Source organism: Octopus bimaculoides, chromosome 3 (assembly GCF_046866305.1).
Source record: "Octopus bimaculoides isolate indiv1 chromosome 3, ASM4686630v1, whole genome shotgun sequence".
NCBI classification, from domain to species: domain Eukaryota; kingdom Metazoa; phylum Mollusca; class Cephalopoda; order Octopoda; family Octopodidae; genus Octopus; species Octopus bimaculoides.
In genome coordinates, this window is record NC_142930.1 from 23,253,561 (window position 1) to 23,278,760 (window position 25,200).

The 25,200-nt window shown below is 36.6% G+C and overlaps 1 protein-coding gene across 4 annotated transcripts in view; it reads right to left on the minus strand.

The window, feature by feature from the left end:
- Positions 1–25,200, minus strand: part of LOC106873899 (protein FAM167B) — a 52,075-nt gene that overhangs the window by 19,143 nt on the left and 7,732 nt on the right. Inside the window, exon 1 of one of the 4 annotated variants that reach the window (XM_014921427.3) lies at positions 10,679–11,546. The exons of the other annotated variants lie outside the window; for them this stretch is intronic. Within the exon in view, the coding sequence (XP_014776913.1) occupies positions 10,679–10,685 (7 nt within the window). The 5' untranslated portion in view covers positions 10,686–11,546. Of the gene's footprint in view, positions 1–10,678; positions 11,547–25,200 lie in introns of those variants that run through there. 4 annotated transcript variants of the gene reach the window in all.

Sequence of the window (25,200 nt, forward strand, 5' to 3'; positions counted from 1 at the left end):
ATCCCAAACCACTATATCCAATGTTTCTTTCCCTTTTGAAAGGAGCAGCGTCTCATTTAAGGGGAATCTGATTTTGTTACTCTTTATAGGAGGTTGAGGGTTCACTAGTTCGACGTGGTGTTGTTTATTAAATAAAATTCACTATGTTGCTGATGCTAACTTTATTAACACCGACGTAAATCTATCATGGATCAGTGTTTGATATCATCCAGCTTATTAGACCTGCTTGTATAGGACACTGAGGAGCACAAACTACCTTAGATAGAAAAAACAACAACAAAAAACAGAGATTATCCTCTTTTAAGGAAGTCTAACCGCATTAACCGGTAACATTTAGATAATGGCGTTGGTCCAGTATGACCGCAACTAGCAGGCTGAAACAGGCAAAAGGCAAAAATATAAGGTTTTTAATCATCTGGATAGGTAGTTATTTAACATGCAGTTTATATTTAACTCCATATTCTCTATTTTCACAATTTAATTTCATTAAAACACGCGCCCACGCACACACCCCTACACACAAACACACACACGCACACATCCACACACCCATATACACTCACACATACATATACAATTAAAAAAAAACTTGAAGTGTTTATTTATTTCGTTATTTATTCAGTTTCATTTCATGACTTTCTAATTCCGTCATTAGAATTACAAACTCGATAATTGAATAAGATCATTATAGATGAAGAAAACGATAAATCAGTATTCAAATTAATGCAGGTTGTGCACCCATTATACAAGTAATGTTATCAAGTTACTTGACTGACTTTTTAATATTTTCCTAAACAAAGAATGTTCTTAGTTTGTTAAAACGTTTAACACATAAAACATTATTTGAATTTAAATTTCAGCAGATTTAGTTTTGTTAACTCTTTTTATGATACACTTCTTGATTTTAAAATGTCTCATTTCTGTCTCCTCTTCGTCATTCTCTTTTCTTCTCTCTAATATTAATGTGTATATATTACTCAATATTATACATATATATTTACACACACACACACACACACACACACACACACACACACACACACACACACAGAAATTGAGTAATACAGGAGTCCCTTCAGTCATGAAAAGCCATGGGATTGCACCTAAAAAGTTCCGAGCAATGTTGTTTATGGAAGACCAGCAGACGCCCATGCATACAAGCCTCCCCCTCTCCACGCAACTGATGTTGTTCAAAGGAAAGACAAAAGCCGATACAGCTTGACACCAGAGAAGTCGCAACTCATTTCTGCAGCTGAGTGAACTGGAGCAATGTGAAATAAAGTGTCTTACTCAAGAACACAACACACAGCCTGCTTCGAGAATCGAACTCACAAACCTCATGTTTGTGAACCCGCTGTTATAATCACTGAGTCATGTGAAGGCGCATGGCTCAGTGGTGATATATGAGTAATATATTAATATATGTATGCCTTATATATATATGCATATAAAGAAATGAGGTGGCAGAATCGCTAGCACGTCGGGCAAAATATTTATCAGCATTTCTTTTGGTTGCGTACGTTCTAATTTCGAACGCCGCTTTGATTTTGAAACTTTCGGTGTCCACAAAATAATAACCAGGGAAGCTGACTGAGGTCGATTTATCCAACTAATCTTTATTCCTCAAAATTGCTGGTCTTGTGTCCAAATTAGAAAGAATTATATATGCATGCGTATATAAAGTAATACTGATTCTTATGTATGTTACTCTAGGTTGTATATTTTACTCTGAGTTTCTTAAGCAAGTCATTAGACATTCATTTGATCAGTATAAAGGGAAGTGATTTGAATGCACACACACACACACACACACACATAACATGAACAAGAATGGAGAATATCGCATCGTTAATTGGTGATCGCACCGTACATTGCTGACGATCGTTTGTATTGTGCCAGTATATTTAAATATAGAATAAAAGCTATACAAAATACCAATGAGACGAATATATCCAAAAATTTATGCCAAATGAAATGAATCTTCTGAAATTTAAATTCAAATAATGTTTTATGTGTTAAACGTTGTAACAAAACGTTATAACGCCTTTAGTGCCCCCACTCCACACAGTATATATTTTTTTCAAGTCTGGTACTTATTCTATCGGTTTCTTTTGCAGAACGTGGGCATGAACAACAGAACTCCGGTTTTGTACCCTTAGTAGGGACGAGTACAAATACACGCGCACGCACACATACGCTTTTTCACATCTCCGTATCTATCTATCTATCTATCTATCTATCTATCTATCTATCTATCTATCTATCTATCTAGCTAGCTAGCTAAGTATTTGTCTGTCTATCTATCTATCTATCTATCTATCTATCTATCTATCTATCTATCTATCTATTTGTCTTTCCCCCTTTGTGTTCAGCCCTGTGTGGCTAATAAAGAAACATAATTGTCTATCTATCTAGTTGTATGCAGATTATTTTTAAATACAGACTTTCCTCATTTAATGACCGAGTTACGTTCCAACAGCCCCGACGTTAATCAAATTCGTCGTTAAACGAATATTCATAGGGTACGTATTTTTTTTTATAGGGATAGTGTACTGTACGTACATATAAAAAACAGAATACCGTACTGTATAAAGTATATGCAGTACAGGGCCAAGAATCACTAACATAAATTGTTGAAAAATGAATAAGTAACTGTAAGATTATCACAAGGAAAACCTTAAAAGTTAGGATATGGATACTGTATTATTGTAGCTAAGACATCGTAAGTATGTTTGTGATTCCAGGCCCAGTACATAAGATGCCTAATAAACTTTTCTCAGGGTTATATAGAAAAGGTGAAAAGGTTTAAAGGAAACTCAAACATAATAAATTTGTTTTACTTTGGATACAGATTACAAAAACAACTCATTCTTGACATCAAAATGCATGAAAAATCCCTTCAGTGTTGTTTGCTTTGTTATCTTCTTTTTTTCGTCATAGATTTCTCGATAACATCGGAAAAGTTCAGTTGTCTGCCTTTTCACCTTGGAAAATCGCTCAAAATTTGGATCCATTGCCTCAAGTTCTATTTTGTAAAGTATGACGGCTCGTAAGGTTCGTCGTAACTCCGAGTGGTCGTTAAATAGGTAGGTCGTTAAATGAGGACAGTCTGTATGCAAATTAATCATGGTACTTCTTAAAATAACGAAGAAATAAAATTATATTAATTTGTTTTTCTCGTATAATAAATATTTGACATTTAAACAAATTGGAAGTACAGTATCTAAACTTAAAGGAAGCGTAAAAAAACGTAGGAATTAAATGTTAGGGAAACTATAATCAAAAGCGAGATAAGGAGTAGTGGGTATACGGTTGCTTGACTTGCCAGAAACATCAGTTACATTCTCCTTCAGATCGCACTTTAGCTTGTTAAAATGTGATCCTTGATACATTATACAATTGTTGGCACTCCGTCGCTTACGACGTCGAGGGTTCCAGTTGATCCGATCAACGGAACAGCCTGCTCGTGAAATTAACGTGCAAGTGGCTGAGCACTCCACAGACACGTGTACCCTTAACGTAGTTCTCGGGGATATTCAGCGTGACACAGTGTGACAAGGCTGACCCTTTGAATTACAGGCACAACAGAAACAGGAAGTAAGAGTGAGGGAAAGTTGTGGTGAAAGAGTACAGCAAGGTTCACCACCATCCCCCGCCGGTGCCTCGTGGAGCTTTAGGTGTTTTCGCTCAATAAACACTCAAGACGCCCGGTCTGGGATTCGAAACCGCGATCCTAACCCCTGGGCCATTGTGCCTCCACACATTATACAATAGACAAAACTTAATTCATTGAATATAATGCAATAGATGGTCTCTGCTAGAAAAGTTTTGATGCTGGATCTGTTCAGTCGGAACTTCAAGAAACGTCAACAAAAGCAACAATTATGCAGTTATTCAAAAGTATATAACAGAATAAGCCATTAGCGTTTTTATTCTAAGGGATTTTAAACTCAGTGCATGTTGTGGTGAAATCCTGACCCCCCCCTGTGGGATAGCAAGTCAACTGTCCTAAACCGTATAAAGGCGTATGCGCACTGTCAGTGACAATCAGTGTAGTGTATGTATTAAGCACTCTACGGAAGCGATAGGGACAGAGGAATGGGTGCTTTTGCCGTCCTACTGTAGCAAGCATGTTGCCAAAGTAAGAGTGTGCAAAGTGCCGTCAGAGATAAAAGAAACATGGCTGATGGCAGCCATCATGTACAATATGGAGGCGGAGTATGATAGTCCCCTAAGCAGTAGACTCGTAGAAAGAAGAAATCTCCAACACAGCACTGTATACTCTAGATAAATAATTTGAAAATCTCCCCGTCTATAACGTTTATTACCAGATACGCATGCAAGCTAAGTAACGGTAGTTCTGGTCACTTCAAATCAACAAGGCCACTGCTCTTAACAATATTCTTTCCAAATCTTCAAAGAACATACTCAGGAAATATTTTCTATTCTTGCTAAATTCTTCAATCTGTCTGCTGTCTCTCAAAGGGTCTATCATTACCTTTGGAAATATACTACAGTATGTGCCATTCTCATAAAGGACACGCCTGTGATCACTTCCTCTTTGGCTCACACTTTTAATGCTTCAGAGTTGATGGATCTAAACAAACCATTTCATCATCAATTTAAAAGCCTCTTTTTCATTAACTATCAGTAGGTTCTCCATTAATTCAAATCTTGTAAGGACCTGCGTTTACATGTCACTCACCAGTGGAATTCCACTGCTAAGAAAGTTTCTGGAAAGAGTGCTGCTGCATCTGACTTACTGGTATGAAGTCTCTCAACAACGCATCCAACTTTTGGACCATGTGCTATCGCTCGTCTCTTCTTTTTTCCTCACACAAAATGTGTTTCTTCCACTACTAGGATTACACTGGTCTCTGTATTAGACCTTTCTCATCAGGACGTTACTCGTCTGAAATTCTTCCCTAGCCCATGTTTTTTCGACAACTTGGCGGAATATTAACTAAAATCGATCTCAACTGTTTTAAAAGGTCATGAACACAGAAACTTTCTTCAGATCAGAGCCTATTGCTAAAAACTGCAATAACGACAACAACAACAACAACAAAAAACACTGTCTTACTTGTACGTCGCTGCCCTTCACATTTAGTCTTTTGTGTGTCCATTACTTCAGTGACATTTACCATATCACAAGTCTAATCAGAGAAGTATTACCATGGAATATAGTCTTTGGATTTTAAACGACCCGAATCTGTGATGAGTCTAGTTTCCATGGTTTATGAGAAGACTTCAATCTTTGATTTCTTCGTATTTTTCAGTCAGTTGTTTCCATATCTATCTATCTATCTATCTATCTATCTATCTATCTATCTATCTATTTGTCTGTCTGCCTGTCTGTCTGTCTGTCTGTTTCTCTCTCTCTCTCTCTCTCTTTGTCTTTCTCTCGAGCTACCTGTATCGAAATCGTCTTGCAGACTCGGTTTATCATTTGATTTACAGCGTCCATTACTGCTGTCTTCATCTCATTGCTGAGTCGACAAGAAGTCCCCTACATGATAGCTGGATCTGCTAGAAATAACCACCAAGTCTTCCTTAAACTATATACCTTATCGTATATAAAGAAGGATAAGGTCACGAGTGATACTTCTAAAATAATTTTTATCCAATATTCTCAAAGACCGACATATTTCATAGCAGGAAGAAGAAAAATATTTTCATTTGCATACTTCATTTACTTCATTTAAATTTAATGAAGCAAATTTTCTTTAACTAGAATTAATATTGGGTCGTGACTGCAGTAGATCTACTGCAGTGGGGCGATGCATACAACATTATAGAACATTATCAATTACTCGGTAGATGTGGCAGAGCAATGTACACTATGCATTCTCGCATTTAGTTAGCTCCCGTTACATTTTGAATTCAAATATTATCGGAGTCGTCTTTGCCTTTAATCATTCTGGTGATCGATAAATTGAGTAGCGATTAAGTATTGTAATTTCATGTCTATATAAGAAACTCTTATTTAGGGCAGTTGATTGATATAGGGCAGAATTGGCAGAGCGTTGACAAAACGTCTTTCAACGCTTAGTTAGTCCTTTTTCTTCTGAGCTGAAATCATTCATAGATCAATAGAAATATCAGTCAAGTAGAGCTTGAGTTGAGCATGGCGACTATATTGCTTTCCTTCTAATGTCTGGATCTCTGTCTGTTAGAAAACACTACTGATGAAGATATAGTCCTCACGTTGAATGTCCTAGCAAAACGTTTGCGAGAAAATATCTGTAAGAAAGACATTGCAACAATGAAATTAAACTATGTATGAATCGTTTTGTTAAGAACCAATATTCCAACGAGATTTGAAAATAAATATCTAGAAGAAAGGTAACATTGCTACAGTGAAATTAAACTATTGATGGAGACACTTTCTTAATGGTTAATATTCCAGCAAAAAGTGAATGAAAATATCTGCATTGGTGATATTGCTATAGTGAAATTAAACTCTTTCAGTTTTATTGCTTTTCTTATGTGAAATAAAACACATATGACATATCCTTTGAAATTCAAATTTTATTTAAAATTATTCTGCTTCGAAAAGAAAAGTGCAGCCAACATACTTTAGCTGTCAGATGGAGAACTAGTTCATTATCAGAGACGAGTACTAATACTAGTAATAAATAAATTAATAAACATTTAAATAAAATCAATAACTTTCTTTTCTTAAATTAGATGACGTCTACTTGGATTATTTGATCTGATTTAACAATATTTAAGATGTTTCTAGAACGTGATACTATAACGAAAATTTGACAGGTTCGAAAATTTTCAATGGAATGAATTTTATGTCAATGATTTTACAAAAGTAATTTTTTCATCTACTTTCTCATGTTTATTTAAAATGTTTCATCTGTGTCTAAAATAAAAGTTGAGTTAGAAATTTAGAGATATTTAATCACAGTAGTGTAATGTAATTGGATACATATATTCCGTTAAATGTCTTGTGGAGAATTTAGGAAATTTAGAAATGGCAAAATAAGAATATTTACAAAAATAGTAAAAAGAAAAAAAGCTGTTAAACGTACTTAATATATATTTTCACATGAAATATATTTTTTGTTTTGTATTTCAGTTTGTCTTGTTCCTCAGTTTAAAGAGTGAAAATAAAGGAAAGCAAAACAATTGTAAACATAAAAATAAAAATGGCATCTGTTTATTGTGATGAAATCGAACAGATATAATTGTATTGTCACAATTTATCTTTTTTCTTCGAAGTCGTTCAAAACTGAATCATTGTTTGTTTTATTAATTTCTACAGAATAAATTACACACACACACACACGCATGTATACATACACACACACACACACACACACACACACACACACACACAAACACACACACACACACACACACACACATATGCACACACACATATGCATATAAGTATGCAACATTTTAATTTGATATCCACTATAGAAGGCTTTTATAGAAATTATTATATGCTGCATAAACTTTTCATAAAAAGTGAAAATTATTAATTGCATCTGGATCAAAGAGCAATGGAAATTGAATATTATATATTGATAAAACACTGCAATGCTAGGTGTAACTGGAGAAGCCAATAAATGCTGAAGTTAAAAATATTTCAGGTTGAATTGAACTAAATGTTTAGTTCCTCTTCATTGATTTGATCTCTTAATAAACTGATATTTCTTTCCTCTAACTCACTGTTTCCCAAACTTTTTGTCTCGTCAAAATGTGGAAAACAAGAACTGAAAAAATTGTAATTTAGTTCACATATAGATGCAGGCATGACTGTGTGGTTAAGAAACTCGCTTCGCAACTACGTGGTTTTGGGTTCAGTCCCAATGTGCGGTAACTTAGACAAGTGTCTTCTATTCTAGCTTCGGGCAGATCAAAGATGGGTGAATGTAGCAAGGATGGCACGTGTGATTGACGAAGCCACCTTGAGCAGAATCTTATAACCCCCCCCGCCAAAAAAAAAAGGAAAAAAGAGAGTCACTGTAATTCGTTTTTTTTGAATGACCTTATTGCCCGAGGTTACCGTGGTCTTTTCCGTAGGCTTTTCTTTCCACAGATAAACCTAATCTGTTTCCCCTTTTTACACTATGACATTTCTGTGATACACGATCCTTATTGATCGGCTTTGTATTTACGATCCTTTTTAATCGAATTTCTACCCCACTTTCCTTTTTTCTTTTCCTTCTCTTCCCAAAAAGAAAAGCTCTACTTTGTATTTTGTTCCCTCTGTGTTCAGCCCTGTGTGGCCAATAAAGAAACATATCTGCATGACAACTCGCGAGACCATTGGCACTGGACAGCGACCAGTCAGCGACGACACGGTATGACGTTGACTGGCCGCCAACAACCTGCGTTGCTGTCGTCTTGCTCGAGGACTACAGATCACCGACATTGGCGGCATCAACAATGGAAGTCGATAGCCTTCTCTGACGAGAGCCCGTACAGCCTTTCCACCTCGGATGGCAGAGTGAGGGTGTGGCGTAGGAAGGGTGAACGCTACAGAGACGCATGTGCCATGGAGAGAGATGCGTGGGTGGCCAAAACATCGTGGTTTGGTGTGCTATAGGCCTGAATCAGAGAATTGGGCCCCATGTGTTCCAAAATGTTGTTGCAGGCAGTGGGAATGAACTCACAGTGCAGCGCTATGTGGACCAGATCCTAAGACCTCACATCGTGTTCTTCTTCGTGCGTCACCATAGCCGTGTTCCAGCAGGACAATGCTCCCTCTCACACGGCCATGGTTACCATGGACTTCCTGCGTAAGCACAACATCAGAACCATGCCGTGGCCGTTCTCAGCTCGGATTTGAACCCAATTGAACAACTGTGGTATGAAATCCAGAGACAGCCGAACCAGGTGGTCCCAAGGCCAACAACTCGTGTGGAACTGGAGGCAGCTTTCCTCAGGGTGTGGGCACAGGTGCCAATGGCTTTTGTGAACCGCCTCATGTACTCCATATACCGACGGTGTATGGCTGTTTTGAACACCCATGGACGGCATACACGGTATTGAACATGTCACACCCTACAATCTTGATATGCTGGATCTGCCCACTACCAGAATATATGACAACGACCTATACTGTAGTTAAAGTACATCAAAGAAATTGACTTTTATTAGATTATCAAATTTATCCCTGACGAAATGAAATTAGAACATATTTCAGTCACACACGTCTCGCGTATTTTTTGTACCCTTAACGTAGTTCTCGGGGATATTCAGCGTGACACAGTGTGACAAGGCTGACCCTTTGAATTACAAGCACAACAGAAACAGGAAGTAAGAATGAGAGAAAGTTGTGGTGAAAGAGTACAGCAGGGTTCACCACTATCTCCTGCCGGAGCCTCGTTGAGCTTTAGGTGTTTTCGCTCAATAAACACTCACAACGCCCCGTCTGGGAATCGAAACCGCGATCCTATGACCACGAGTCCGCTGCCCTCACCACTGGGCCATTGCGCCTCCACCCCTACAGTAGCAACAACAGATGAAACAGCACCACCAACCAGCCAACCAGCCAACCCACTCAACCAACCCAACCAATCAAGACCAACATCAGCAGATTCGACATCACCAACAGCAGAAGCAACACCATCACCACCACGGCCAACAGCAGCTATAGAAGTACCAAAACCAGAAAAGAAGAAAAGGACTAACCCCTCATCCCCAACAATCTATACATCACATCTCAACAACCACCTACAAGCACTAACAACAGCAACAACATCAACATTAACACACATAAATCGACCCCAATACTCCTCCCCTCTCATTTTCTGATTCCTCCGACATGTCGTCTAGAAAGAATAATAATAAAAAAAAGAAGACATACACACATAGACTGACAGACAGATATACACACTCACACAAGCAATTGCATACGCGCGCACATACCTGAACTAAACTGGTGCTGATGCAGTGCGTCGACAAAAGTTGTAAGAAACGGCGAGAAGACGAAAAAGAAGCAAAAAAAAAAAAAAAATTCTTCAGAATAAAAATATTCTGCTATTAGTTCCGGTTGTCAAGAGGTGGTGATGGGAAAACACAAAGGTACATACACATACACACGCGCGCACACATACGCACACACACACATACACACACACATCTATCTACAAAGGGCTTCTTTAAGTTTCCGCCTACCAAATTCACACATCAGGATTTGGTTGGCCCAGAGCTATAGAGGAAGACACTTATCCGAGGTGCCAATTGGTGAGATTGAACTCGGAACCATGTGGTTAGATAATAAACTTCTTAACACACAGCCACGCCTGGCCAGTTCATATTTCAGTGAAAGAATTGAAATTAGCGCTTTATAGTGTTGGTTTTGTTGACCCCGTTGACTTTGTACTGATAGCATATTGCAGCTTAAGCACATACACAACCCAACTGCCAATTACACGATTCAAACCGTTCACTTGGGAGTGGTATTAGCCAAAACCCTTATATAATTGATTATGTTTACATATATGTTTCTATGTATGCTGAAGTATATAGGACGCGTGATTTGTTGGATAAAGGAAAACTACGAATGATAAGAAAAGTCTGTGACTAAAACAACAAAGCTTTTTAGAAGTAGTGTTTAGAGAAAGAAGAACGTTTTTCGATTCAACAATAGAAGCATTCACGGCTGACTTTGCTAAATGCGAATTACATTGAAATTTAAGTAAGAACTTACCTCTCATGGTAATCCGCTCTTAGAAGTACACTGAAGTTCATGATCTTTTCATTTCCGTTTTTCTGTGGAGAATTATTGCTTGTAATTTAATACGAATGTAACAGTGAATGTTATTTCTCTCTTTGGTTTTTTCGAAGCGGCATTATTATAATAGCAATTATTTTGTCTCTTGAAAACATACACAAATAACCGTGTATCTCTCTCTCTCTTACTTTCTCTCTCCTTCTCCCTATATAAAGTGCGTTTGTGTGAAAGTATGTATGTATGTATATGTTATGTATCTATGTATATATATATGATACATATACATATGTATCTATGTACATATATATTTATTTATATATGTTAGTATAAACAAATGTATGTATATGAATATATTGTATGTGTGTGTATATATATATGCATGTATACATATGTATGCATGTACGTGTGTGTATGAGCTTGTGCGTGTGTTTCACAATAAGTATTCCATTCACTTGTCTTCAATAGACTATTTTCCCAATATCTCTCACTGATCAATCAAGTTTATAATCCGTAAGTCATGTTGCCGAACACCTTCAAATATATTTACCGCCTAAAGAGCCTACTCGATTCCATGACTAATCTACTTGCGTGAAGAGTATTTCACTTAAATATACAATAAGAAATATGTTTAAGAACTCTATTCAAACTGTTTCTCTCCCGTGTCACCGTCTGACATCTCCATGTACACTCTTGAAAGAATGTTGTCAGGGACGGGTATTCCATTGTATTGTGAAAGTTCAGCATTGTTACAATCACTATCAAATTTTTTGTTGACACTAGAATGAACGAAGCTGTGACATGACACAGAAGACCAATTTGTAAACTATTCAAAACGAAGACATATTCTCTTACAGAGCTCATGTAATCAAATGTTGTTAAGCAAAAAAGAAAAAAAACAAAAAAACTCAGGCTAGAATAAAGCGTAGTCTGAATGAAGACAATTATTTATCTAGGAAAGCAAATTTCTGAACATTTCAACGAATTACAGGTTCAAGTTATTGATAATGTAATCCTATATTTATGAAATGAAGACTATAACACAAGATTAAGTAATCTGTTTGTATATTACATGAATTACATTTTTTAATGCATTAGTTTCAAGAAGGAAACCAATAAAATCATTGCGTAATTGCAACGGTAATATAACCCGTAATTAAAAACAAGATTGTTTTAATTACAAGGAAGCAATATCACTTATTGCATGAATATGCATTATTGGGCTAAATCATCTCTTTCATGGAGGCTTAGATTAAGATAGAAGTTATTTCATTTTTTAGATTACTCGTCATCTCAAATAACTAACTTCTTTCGATTAGGTGAGAATAAAAAAAAGGTTCTGAATGTTTAATAGGAGGGAATATAATACTCTCAAACAATCTCACATTAGATTTTTTATTTTGTGTTGTATATTTAAAGTGTAGGCACAGTAAGACACAGTAAGACCGACTGTTCAAGGAGTTCATTTAAAAACTATATAATCCCAAGTTCTAACCCATTGCGTGACATCTTGGGCAAATGCCATTTTCTATAGCCTTGGATCCTTTCATTTTTTTAAAAGTGAAATTGAGCAAGCGGAAACTGCATAGAAATACATCAGGTGGACTATACCTGTAATGCTAAAGATACAACCTTGTCACACAGTCACATTAATTCTACTTGCGAATTATCATAGGAGTACACTGTCAATGGAATACTCAGTCATTTACACGTTAATTCGGGTGTAATTCAATAGATCAAACAACCGAATACTCATCGTCGAGCGACGAAAATCCACTACCACATATTTTAAGTGTTTCCTTTGTTTAAACAAGAAATCAATTATGAAAACCCAAAGGTCTTTAACAGACAAAATGTAATGAAATTTGGTAGATATATTATTGCCGGAATGTGTCGAACAAGGTAAAATTAGTCCAAATGTATATTAAAATCATCTTCGGTGATTGCTATATCGGTATGCTTCTTTTTGATTTACAGAAATAAACCTGTACATTTATTGGGAGGTGATTGAATAAACTCATTGTGCAATACCAGCACTTCCTCTATGGAAACTGGACCAAGCTGACTCTGAAAGGATTTAAACACAGAACATGAAAGGAATATTGAAAGTCGACACACTATCGTTCTTGTGATTTACATTGATTGTGAGCAATTAATATTGTTTGTTAACAATACAAGTATATCCTGACTATTCATTGATCTGCCAAGTCAACCTGCATATGATTTGAACTTGGAATACGTTTACTGGGAAGTACGCCATCTGGTTTTTAAGCATTTTTATTATTCTATAGCCTTTATGGCTATCTTGCTATCTTTAATTGGCATGAGGCCATATCATTACTGTTATTCTTTAGCATGAAATAGACCTATAATCAAAGGCATTCCATCCATGACCATCATGAATATTTCTTTCTTTTCTTTTTGGTGAGGGGCAGTATACTCCAGTCGACTATGTTTAGGGTTCTCATTTTAAAGGTGAAATTGTTGTTTTTGTTTACGTCCAGCGATGGATTTCCAATCTTTTTTATGACTCTTTATTTAGGAATATATTATCCAAAGTGTTAGTCGTTTTCTATGTCTTTAGGGTGTAATTTTCTATTATATCTAACAAGCAGGGCAACTACGTTGATGTCTCATTGGCCATGTTTTGTAGTGAGGTGTATAGCCATGTGAATCAGCCCTTCTTATATATTTGGTGTTGAAGTAGGAGCAATAACTCTTGAAATATGCATGCACACCCTTTACCTATTTTTTCATCTTCGATCGCATTGTTTATATTAGACGTATTCGGATACAAAACGTCGTAACAAATCAATGGTGGCTCTAATTTCTATAGAAAATCTGTAGAGATAATCTAAAAAAGTGACTGAATCACACTCCCATCACAAGTAGGACGTAGTATTCACTTAGAAACCTATACTTGGTGGTATATTATGTTGCGTAACGAAAAGCGGAATCCTTACAAGAAATTAATATGGACGTACCAGCTTCCAGGAAAGTGTTTAATATGTAAAAGTGATACATCCAACTTATTCTATCAGTGTTAAAACCCGATAGAATAAGTACGAGGCTTAAGAAAAAATAAGTCCTGGGGTCGATTTGTTCGACTAATCCATTCAAGATGGCGCCCCAGCATGGTTGCTGTCCAATGACTGAAAGAAGTAAAAAATGAATATATATACATACATATGTATATATGTGTCTATCTATCTATCTATCTATCTATCTATCTATCTATCTATGACTGTCTGTCTGTCTGTCTGTCTGTCTATCTATCTATCTATCTATCTCTCGGGGCGAACCTGGGTGTCGACGAGAAATTCCTAACCCGCCTTTTCAAGACGACGTTCGGGCCGGGGCCTATGGATAATTTCCAGAGATCCCTGGCTTGGCAATGCTATCGAGACGCACTACCAGTTCGAGAGAAGATCTACAGACACGGTTCGAAAACCACCGGACCGACCTGCCCGAGATGCGGTCAGAGCGACGAAACCGTTCTGCACGCACTCGTGCAGTGTCCAGATATTTCAGAGCTGTGGACCTTCGTCGAACGGCTGTTGTCGCGTGTGGGACGAGCCCACTTATCAGCCGAGTCTATCGTGAATATTGTTCCGCCACCTTCCTTTAAACGGGAAGGAAAAACGGTTTTTGTAACACTGATAGCTATGGCAAAAGAATGCGTGTGGTGGACGCGTTTGAAAGGTCTACAAACAAACACTTTCCTCTCTGGTCAGTCCCTCGTCAACTTTTTCAAGTACCACTTGAAAAGAAGGATGAGGATAGAGAGGAAAGTATTGTCGAATGAAAGTTTCAATAAAAAATGGGTAAATGTGGCAAGAATGGTAAGAATGAAAGACGACACCATTTTAAGCATAGACTTGTAACAAAAAGAGACAAAAAGAGAGAAGGTACCTACTTTCATGTACCTTTAAAAAAAAAGCCTGAGGTGATCGTGGTCTTTTCCGTAGGCTTTCCTCTCCACGGATAAACCTAATCTGTTCCCCGTTTTTTACATCGACTGTGATACACGATCCCTATTGATCGCCCCCCCCCCACGTTTTTTTTTTCTTCCCGCGATCCCTTTTGATCGAAATTACCCCCCCCCCTCAAGAAAAGCTCTACTTTGTAATTTGTCCATTTTCTGTATTTAGCCCTGTGTGGCTATAATAAAAAGATATCTATCTATCTATCTATCTATCTATCTATCTATGACTGTCTGTCTGTCTGTCTGTCTATCTATCTATCTATCTATCTATCTATCTATCTATCTATCTATCTATCTATCTATCTATCTATCTAGATGGATGTATATTTGTATATGCATATATGCATGTTTTATATATGAGTATATATCTATCTAAGTAGCTATTTATCTGTGTATATGTAGGCATATATTTTCTTTTTGCATTTGAGATTATCAGCTCGAATTTTCTAGAAACAGAGAAAAGTTATCGCAATGCAGATATATTCCTTTGTGAACAGAATCTTAGAGACGACATCATTGAAAACTTCAATTCTAACTATTGATCCAAGAGCTTTGGAGAAGATAAATGTTAAAATGAACATTTGAATACCCTTTGCTGTATGTAGTACATTTATACATCAGATTTATCATTGCCAATGTAAAATAACCTCGCTTCATTGACATGCTGTATACGCTATTTTATAACGAAATTATCTGCACATGTATTTGAAGAATACATTTATTTTAAGGTCCTCGATTTATTTATATCCGATTTCATTCCGTTCCTGTTGAAAGAATATTTGTAATATTGGTAATGTACCGAGCTTTGTGAACATTACGCAGCGTAATCCGTTTCCTTGTATCCTATCGTCTTATTCAAATGATCTTTTAGTTCTTTCTTCATTGTTTTTACTCCTTAGCTATCTCTACGTAAGTATATCTCAATGTAAGACCTTATGTATTCTCCTTCTCCCTTGTGCTTTCGTTATTCATGTATAAATAATTTAAAATGGTTGATATCAGATTATCAGAACTAGATGAAGGTTAATCTTACAAAATCGGTTACTACATTTGATCTGTTCATATGCAGTAACACGTTAAAATATGAATGCTCATTGATTTGATTCATCACTGGGTTACTATGGAAACCTTTGTCTTCCTGTAATGTGTTAAAGACAAGTCAGTGTAGCAGAACCTATCTTTTGAACTGCGATGGGAAATAAAAGTATGAGGGCTAAAGTGAAATGTTTCAATCAAGAATCGAATTTGCGCGCAGACTTTTCTAGCTATACTGCACTGGCATCTACATACTGACTACGCCAAAGAGATGGGGGTTCAGAACAACCACCACTTCTTATTTAGTTAGTGTTTACTTTTTATTTATCATTTTTCGTTATGTTTGTTGGCCGGCAGTTTATCTGCAGCTTATCTGTGGTTAAGAAGTTTGCTTCGCAGCTACGTAGTTCTGGGGTTGAGCCCACTATGCAGCATAGTTTGCAAGTGTCATAGCCTTACGTTGATCAATACCTTGTGAATGAAATTTTATAGACGGAAACTATGCATAGAGCCATGGAACAGGACTAGATTATATTATTTCCGCCGAATATATTGAAATCCAGGGGAAGATAATGGCAAACCACCTCTGTAATGTACTAAATGTCCTGAAGAAGTGAAGAAGGGATCTTCACCTCGAAATATAGAAATATATAAATAAAAATGCAGCTTAGTTCTATTTTCCTTTTCCATTTCTAGTTTACTTTGTACCTTCTCGCATTGTTCCGGCCTGACACAAGAGCCTCCTTTAAAATATATATTACCATTAAGAAACAAAATAAAAGTATTTTTATCCTTTTACTTGTTTCAGTCATTTGACTGCGGCCACGCTGGAGCACCGCCTTTAGTCCACAAATTGACCCTGAGACTTCTTCTTTGTAAGCCTAGTACTTATATTATCGATCTCTTTTGCTGAACCCCTAATTTACGGGTACGCAAACACACCAGCATCGGTTGTCAAGCGATGGCAGGAGGGGGGACAAACACAGACACAAATACACACACACATACACACACACACGCATATATACAACGGGCTTCTTTCAGTCTTTGGTCGGCACGAGGCTATAGTAGAAGACACTTGCCGAAGGTACCACGTAGTGGGACTGAACCCGGAATCATGTAGTTGGGAAGCAAGCTTCTTACCACACAGCCATTCCTGCACCTGTATGTATAACAGTATATATATTTGTGTTTATAAATGGCTATCATGATGTAATTGCTTCAATTTCAACACACAACTTCAGATGAAAATACTTAACAAATATGACTCTGAAATTTCCAAATTTGGTTTTATCAATTTACTTTTGTATGTTAATTATGAAAATGAAATCCATTTTTGCAGTGAATTAATTATAGAAAGATAACAGCTTTTAAAGATTGCAGCCTTTGGGTAATTTTAACCAATCAAAAGCCACCGTTATACACATGACCGTAAATCTCACATCGATGCCAATTTCCATAGTAAAAAGTGAAGCTGTATTCTGATACTTTCACCACCGCAACAATCACCACAAGTTTTGACGGGTGATATCATTTTGAGCACGTTTTATTTCTGTCTGTTATTTTGTGATAGACACCTATCACGCAGAAAATGCGCTGTTTCCAGTTCTTGTTTTCCTATTGGACTAAACATGATCAAAATTTGAACTTATATAATATTTTACTAAGTTTTTTTCTGGAAATAAATGAATTCTTTATTCGGATTCAGCGTGGAAAAATACATCAATATACCAAGTTTGAAAAATTTCACTTAATTTTAAAATTTCCAAAATCTGTGAAGGCAACTGAAAAGATTCTTACTTCGTTTCAGATTTCTTGATATTAATTGTATACTAAGGTAGTAAGTTGGTGGAATCGTTAGAGCGGTGAACAAACTGCCATGAAGTATTTCTTCTGGTTCTTTACTTTCTGAGCTCAAATTATGCCAAGGTCAACGTTGCCTTTCATCCTTTCAGAGCTGATATATTACCAACCCATTTCTAAGGTCGATATAATGGACATTATTCTTACAAACAATTGTTAACTATTTTACTCAAAATAAAATTTTCTTTCCTTCAGCTATGACCTCTAAAGTTGTAGACGTATAGATAATTAGTTGTTGGCACTCCGTCGCTTACGACGTCGAGGGTTCCAGTTGATCCGATCAACGGAACAGCCTGCTCGTGAAATTAACGTGCAAGTGGCTGATCACTCCACAGACACGTGTACGCTTAACGTAGTTCTCGGGGAGATTCAGCGTGACACAGTGTGATAAGGCTGACCCTTTGAATTACAGGCACAACAGAAACAGGAAGTAAGAGTGAGAGAAAGTTGTGGTGAAAGAGTACAGCAGGGTTCGCCACCATCCCCTGCCGGAGCCTCGTGGAGCTTTAGGTGTTTTCGCTCAATAAACACTCACAACGCCGGGTCTGGGATTCGAAACCGCGAGTCCGCCGCCCTAACCACTGGGCCATTGCGCCTCCACAGGTAATTGGTAACAGGACAGTATTTATTCTGTTGTTGTACAAGAAATATACTCACGAGTAATTTTTCAAGCACATTTCGAAAATCTTGCATTTATTATTTCGTGACATTCTTCGATAGAACTGTTATTATCCTCTTTCACATCAAGCAGTATCCCTGTTATTTGATCGCATATATTGTAACCCTTGCAAATGCGCTTAGGATTTTATCTATAGAAATATGTTAGTCTGAATTTAATATCACACACCATTAGATAATGGAGTTTATAATTATAATTACAAGTTGTATTGATAATAATCAGATCTATAATGAAAGCAATTTATCTTCGTACTTTATATTAGTTATCAATGATACGTTTAGCATCGGAAGAATCGTTATATTACTCGGCTAAAATCTCTGTCTGTCTGTTTGTTAATGTATGTATGTATGTATGTATGTATGTATTTTCTTCTCTTTCTCTTTTTTATTTACAGTAAATTTTTTACCGGCCACCTACTTGGTTGTAAAGTTATGAAGGAAAGCATCCTTTTTTAACCATCATCATTTAAATCTTAAGGTCTTGCAGATTTTTATAGTCACTGTTATCGCGATCATTGTAGAGTATGAATTAAGGGTTTGTATTCTCTTCTAATAAATACATAAAAATAAGAACCCTTAGAACATACCTAGATTTTTTTTTGTCAATAATTTTAAGGCGTAGATGTGTATGTTAAAATGTGTATGTTAAAATGAAGAGAGAGGTTAAAGGAAAATGTGAGAAAAGAAGGAAAGAAAAAGAAAGAGAAAATTAAAAACAAGAAGAGAATATGAAAATAAATGTTAGAAAGTGAAAGAAAGCGTAACGACACATGTGCCTTTCTCAGACTATTTTTGTCCTTTTGTCTGGACCTTTCTATTTTGGTTTTTATTTTTGATTTGCCTATAATAGGAGCAGGCTTATGACCATAGACATTTCAGAACCTGGGACATCACATTTCCAGTATGTAACGCTATTTTAATACGGTGTGTGTTTGATTTAAAGGAGATTTTTGGTTGCAGTTTCTAGCAGATCTCAATCTCATAGCACGTAGCAGGTGGTGTAGAACATTGCTGTTGGTATTGGTAGTAATTGGGTGGTGGCGGAGGTGGTGGTGAGTTCAAATTAGAATAGACAGTTCTAAACCTTATCAATCTCTATTATTTCTATTCCTTAAACTAGAAATTCAATGTTTTAGCTCATCGATCCTTTCAAAGACTCCACGATCAATCAGTGAGTCATAAAGAAATAACGAATGAAGGAAAAATAATAAGGTATGAGAGAGCGAGCAAGAGAGAGAGAGAGAGAGAGAGAGGAGAGAGAGAGAGAGAGAGAGAGAGAGAGAGAGAGAGAGAGAGAGAGAGAGAGAGTACATGATCGGAAAAGTGAGCAAGGGAAAGCATGAATGAGTTACATACAGGGTGTTCTAGGTGTGCGTTGCACACCCATCGAAAATGGCAAATTCATTATAAATATTAACTTTACTCAATAATCAAAATGGAAACCTTTTGTTATACCCTTGCTTGAAATTTGGTGGCGGTTGTTCTGAAATAACACTACACACCTCACCGTGCATTGTATCATAATTCGGTTCCGGTTGTGTCGTAGGATAATGGGAGAATGGCAAAAAATTAACGGCGAAGGATGTGCGGCAGCTTTGACAGCACGGTCGCAAATTCGTTTTCGTGGCGAGAAGTTGTACGTTTAAATCAAAAAAAAATTCTAAACTAAAGCTAATTTTGTTCTCAATTTTTTTCCTACAATATCATCAGATAACTTTGATCTTAATTTGTTTTCAAATCTAATAATACACTTTTAGAAGTCAAAAACAAGACTTAATTCATGTCGAATTCTGGTGCTGTTAGCGCACCAAACACTATAAGTTTGTGCAGTATCAACTGTTTTGTCATTAGTCACTGAAAACGGTTCCGTGTGAAAGGTTGTGCGTTGATATTTTAATCAGTGAATTTTGTGATTTTCTTAGTTGTGTGCTTAGGCATTTTATTTAAAATTTAATTAGCGCTGATCTTAAATGCTTTTACTGTCGCAGAAATACGCGCTTTTAATTTAATTTTCAGTGATTATATACTGATTAGTAACAAAATTGTACGATGAGGTTATCGAATATTTTATGTGATTTTACGAGCATTTTGTAGCAGCACATCCAATGACAACCACCATACGTCACTGGTTACACACACACACACACACACACACACACACGTGTCTGTGTGTGCATATATACACAGATATGTATATATATGGAGAGAGAGAGAGAGAGAGAGAGAGAGAGAGAGAGAGAGAGAGAGAGATAGAGATAGAGAGAATGGAGAGAGAGAATGGAATGAACGGAGTGTGTAGGAGAGCGCGGGAAAAAGAGAAATAGAGAGTGGTAATAATCTTTTCTTCTCTAGGTACAAGGCCCGAAGTTTTTGGGAACGGGGCTAATCGATGAGATCGACCCCAGTACGCAACTGGTACTTAACTTATCGACCCCGAAAGGATGAAAGGCAAAGTCGGCCTCGGTGGAATTGGAACTCAGAACGACGTAAAGACAGACGAAATACCAATTTCTTTATTGCCCACAGGGGGCTAAACATAGAATGGTACAAAACAACTGATTGGGATCAGTAATGCGAATGGTTTACATAAAATATGACTTTAAAAATTATATAAAATATATAAAATCGAATGATATTAACAGTACGTTAGACAACACAAATGAAGCGATGATGAGGCCACACTCCGACCCCACAAGCCCCAATCTATCGCTGGCACCTTTTTTTTTTTCCTTTTTTTTTCTGACTATTCACACGCTTCCTTGCACGCACAACACTCCGACAGACATCTCCTCTCCAGCCACAGTTTCCTTTTCAAATGAAAAGTAAAAAAATGAACGTAAATTGTGCCTGTCATACCGTTAAGCATTTCGTCCGGCGTGCTGACGTATCTATATATGTGTGTGTGTGTGTGTGTGTGTATTCTTTTATTTTCTTTTACTTTTTTGCAGCCATTTGGTCGCGGCTATGCTGGACCACCACCTTAAGGGGATTTTTAGTCGACGAAATCGACTCCAGGACTAATTCTTCGTAAGTCTAGTACTTATTCTATCGGAGTTTTTTTGCCGAACTGTTAAGTTACGGGGACGTAAACACACCAACATCAGTTGTCAAGCGAAGGTGGGGGACAAACACAGACAGACAGACACACACATAAATATATGCATCCATATATATATATATACACACACACGGCGGGCTTTCAGTTTCTGTCTACCAAATCCGCTCACAAGGCTTTGGTCGGCCTAAGGCTATAGTAGAAGACACCAGCCAAAGGTGCCGCGCAGTGGGACTAAATCCAGAACTATGTGGTTGGGAAGCAAGCTTCTTACCATACAACTGTGCTTGTGTGTAATATTGGTATATATTTACATGTATGCAAGAAGATACCTGCATTTAAATTATGAGCATACATATCTAATCCAATCGCATGTCCGTAATTACTCTGTATGTATGCATGTATTTGCAGATGCCATAGATACGCGTGACTGTTTGTAATGTTGATTTCAAGAGATTGAAAAAAAAAAAAAAAAAGCAGGATCAACTTGAAGGTGCCAATTAGTTTCCTTCCTTAGACAACCGCAGCATTTTCCGGCTTTTATAAGATTCTAACGTTTCACAGATCGATGCACCTACGGCAATAAGCACAGATGAAAATTCATAGCCCGGATAAGAAAGCTGTAAATTTATCATTAGTCGGTCCCTTTTCTACAACTTTAAACGTGACATTCACATTTGCTCGGCAACTAATCTCTATATATACAGAGGTAGAATTGTTAGCAGGCTGTTACTTGGACATATATAGGTAATACAGACAGACAAGCACACGCACACATACACACATACATATACAAATGAAGACTGAAACACATGACCATATACACACAAGCACACTTCACACACACGCACAAGGACACATATGGAAGCACACATCCATACATAATAGACGCACGTGCATATTCACACAAACACATACTCATAGACACACAAATACACATACAAACACAGATGCAAACACACACACACAAACCACACACATACAAACACACAAACATGAATACGCAGAATACATACATACAAACGTACACGCATGCATATATATATTTATGCATACACTAACATGCATACACAAACATGCATACACAAACATGCATACACATACGTACATACGTACATACATACATACACATACATACATACATGTATACATATGTGTATACACTGACGCACACACATGCGCACAAACAAACAAAGAAAAAGGACGCAGATCTGATAACAGACAGTCAACGACTATGAAAAAGTTGCAAGCCAAATGAGTGGAAATCGAACCGGTGAGTGTGTTAAATAATAAAGTACTAAAAGAGAATACTCTTCCCAGACACATTAATATATATATATATATATATATATATATATATATATATATATATATATATATATATATATATATAATACAAAATGGGGCAAGAAAGCAAAACATCTAGACAGTTAGGTGATACAAAAAAGGGACAACAAAATATCCAGATAGACGATACAAAGAAAACAAGAACGGGTCATTCGGAGTTTTCTTTCCTCAGTCGAGTTCCAGATTGTCTTTGCAATTTCGGCTGGTTATACTCGAGATTGCTCCAATCTGACCAGCCTCAAGGAAAAACTAAGCTAACTTGTTCAAGTAACTGCTTGTTATATTATATTATTAAATGAATCTTTTTTAAAATTTTTGTGTTTAGTTTCTATAGTTGTAGAATTATATGAGTATATATACTTTTGTATGTATGTATGTACATACGTATATATATATATATATATATATATATATATATATATATATATATATATATATATACACGCCAGCTTCATTTAATTCCCCCTTAGTCGAAAGACACCTGTTGTTATGTCCTGTTATTTGTATTTGTGTAACATTCTCCGTTTTTTTTCCGTCCTTGTTTTCGTATACATTCGCTGCTTTCTTCCAAGTATCTGAAAAAGTATAAGTTCCTACTAATAGGATCTTGTATTTCCAATTATAACTAACACATAATAATTAATACATGTAAGCCGAAAGACAAAAACAATGCAGTCTTTATGTTGTATATATATATATATATATTTCCCCTTACATTTCCACGTGTAGTTTCTATTTTGTTTTTTTTAACATATTTCTATTATATATATATATATATATATATATATATATATATATGCACATACATACATTCATAATTATTTGTATTGTTTATACATAAGCTACATATTCATATGATTATATAGAAATTTATAAATAGCAGTATTAACACAGGCACAAACACACACACGCACGCAAGCTCGCAAGCGCGCGCGCACACTACAATGTCTATGTACAAATATAAACATGAATAAAATGACTATATACCCATAAATTCAATACCATAAACGAGATATATGCATTATAGTACACATAAAAAAATAAAGGGAGATAATTTATAAAAAATCATTCGTAGATTAAATAGAAAAAATTGAAATAATTGAGAATAAACGATAGAAAAGCGGGCATACGTGTGTATGCGTATGTATATAATATGGATGTATGGCAATATATCTAAAACTAAAGAACTTCTATAAAAAAATGGAGCTATTTATAACTGATTAATACACTTATAAACAGTTGCAAATCTTATAAAAACACGGTAAAATGGCTATTAGATTTCAGAAGAAAGGACAAAAAAAAAAACCTCGTGAAAATATATGTAGATTACAAGTATATATCTTTCATAACTAGAATATATATCTACACACACACACACACACACACACACACACACACACACATACATGCATACACAACACACACATACATATGTATGCATATAGATGGGAATAAATAGATCCCTCTACACATACAAAAAATAAAAAAAGCATATGCATATGAAAAAATGTGTGTGTGTGTGTGTGTGTGTATACATAAGTATATACACATAAATGCAGTTGAACAGTCATACACATATTGTATGCATAAATGTCTCTGTATATGCATATATATATATATGTGTGTGTGTGTGCGTGTGTATGTGTGTATCTTTCACCCATTCTTGTTGTCTCTCTCTATCATCGTACGCATGTGATATTCGTGCATGTATCTATTTATACATGCATGCATGGATGCACACACGCACACGCGCACACACACACACACACACACACACACACACACACACACACACACCAACGCGACCACGATCGACTTCCTAGACGTGACTCTAGACCTGAAAACGTGAAAGTTCTACTCTTAGAGGAAGCCCCACGAGGAGACTATGTACATTCACCGAAGGTTGAATCACTGCCCTCGCCCGTTGCAATTAGAACCCTAGTTTCAAGCAATAGCAGAAGAATATGTAAGCTTTCAGCTTGAGATCTTCAACAGGGCAGCCCCCACCACTACAATTACGCATTGGCGAGGAGAGGATTTTCTGAGAAGCTAGTAATAATGGAGGTCCCCCAACTTTCTCCTCCGCACTCGAAAAGAACCAGAAAGAGAAAGATATTCTGGTTCAACCCTACATTTAACCTAGAGATTTGCACCAACGTAGCTAGGAGCCATGAGTACTACAAGCATTTCAACGTACATAACGCCAAATTGAACGATCTCTGCGTAGACAACATCGCTTCAACATTGCACGCTACAACAGACGTAAACATGCACCCGACAACCTCTCGTCTCAACCTGTAATTTTCGAAACACTACCAGCTGTTCTCTAGGAAGATCTCACCTATCAAAGGCTGTAGTCTACAGAACGACCCTCACACAATCTAATGGTATCACAAAGTACTACATTAGTATGATGGCTAAAGCCTTCAAAGGAGGGTACACGCAACATGTGCATTCCTTTAGATGCAAAGATAGAGAGAATTCCTCCTCTTTGTCTCTTTCCACTCGAGAGACGTACACTGGTGAGCGTATGTGTGT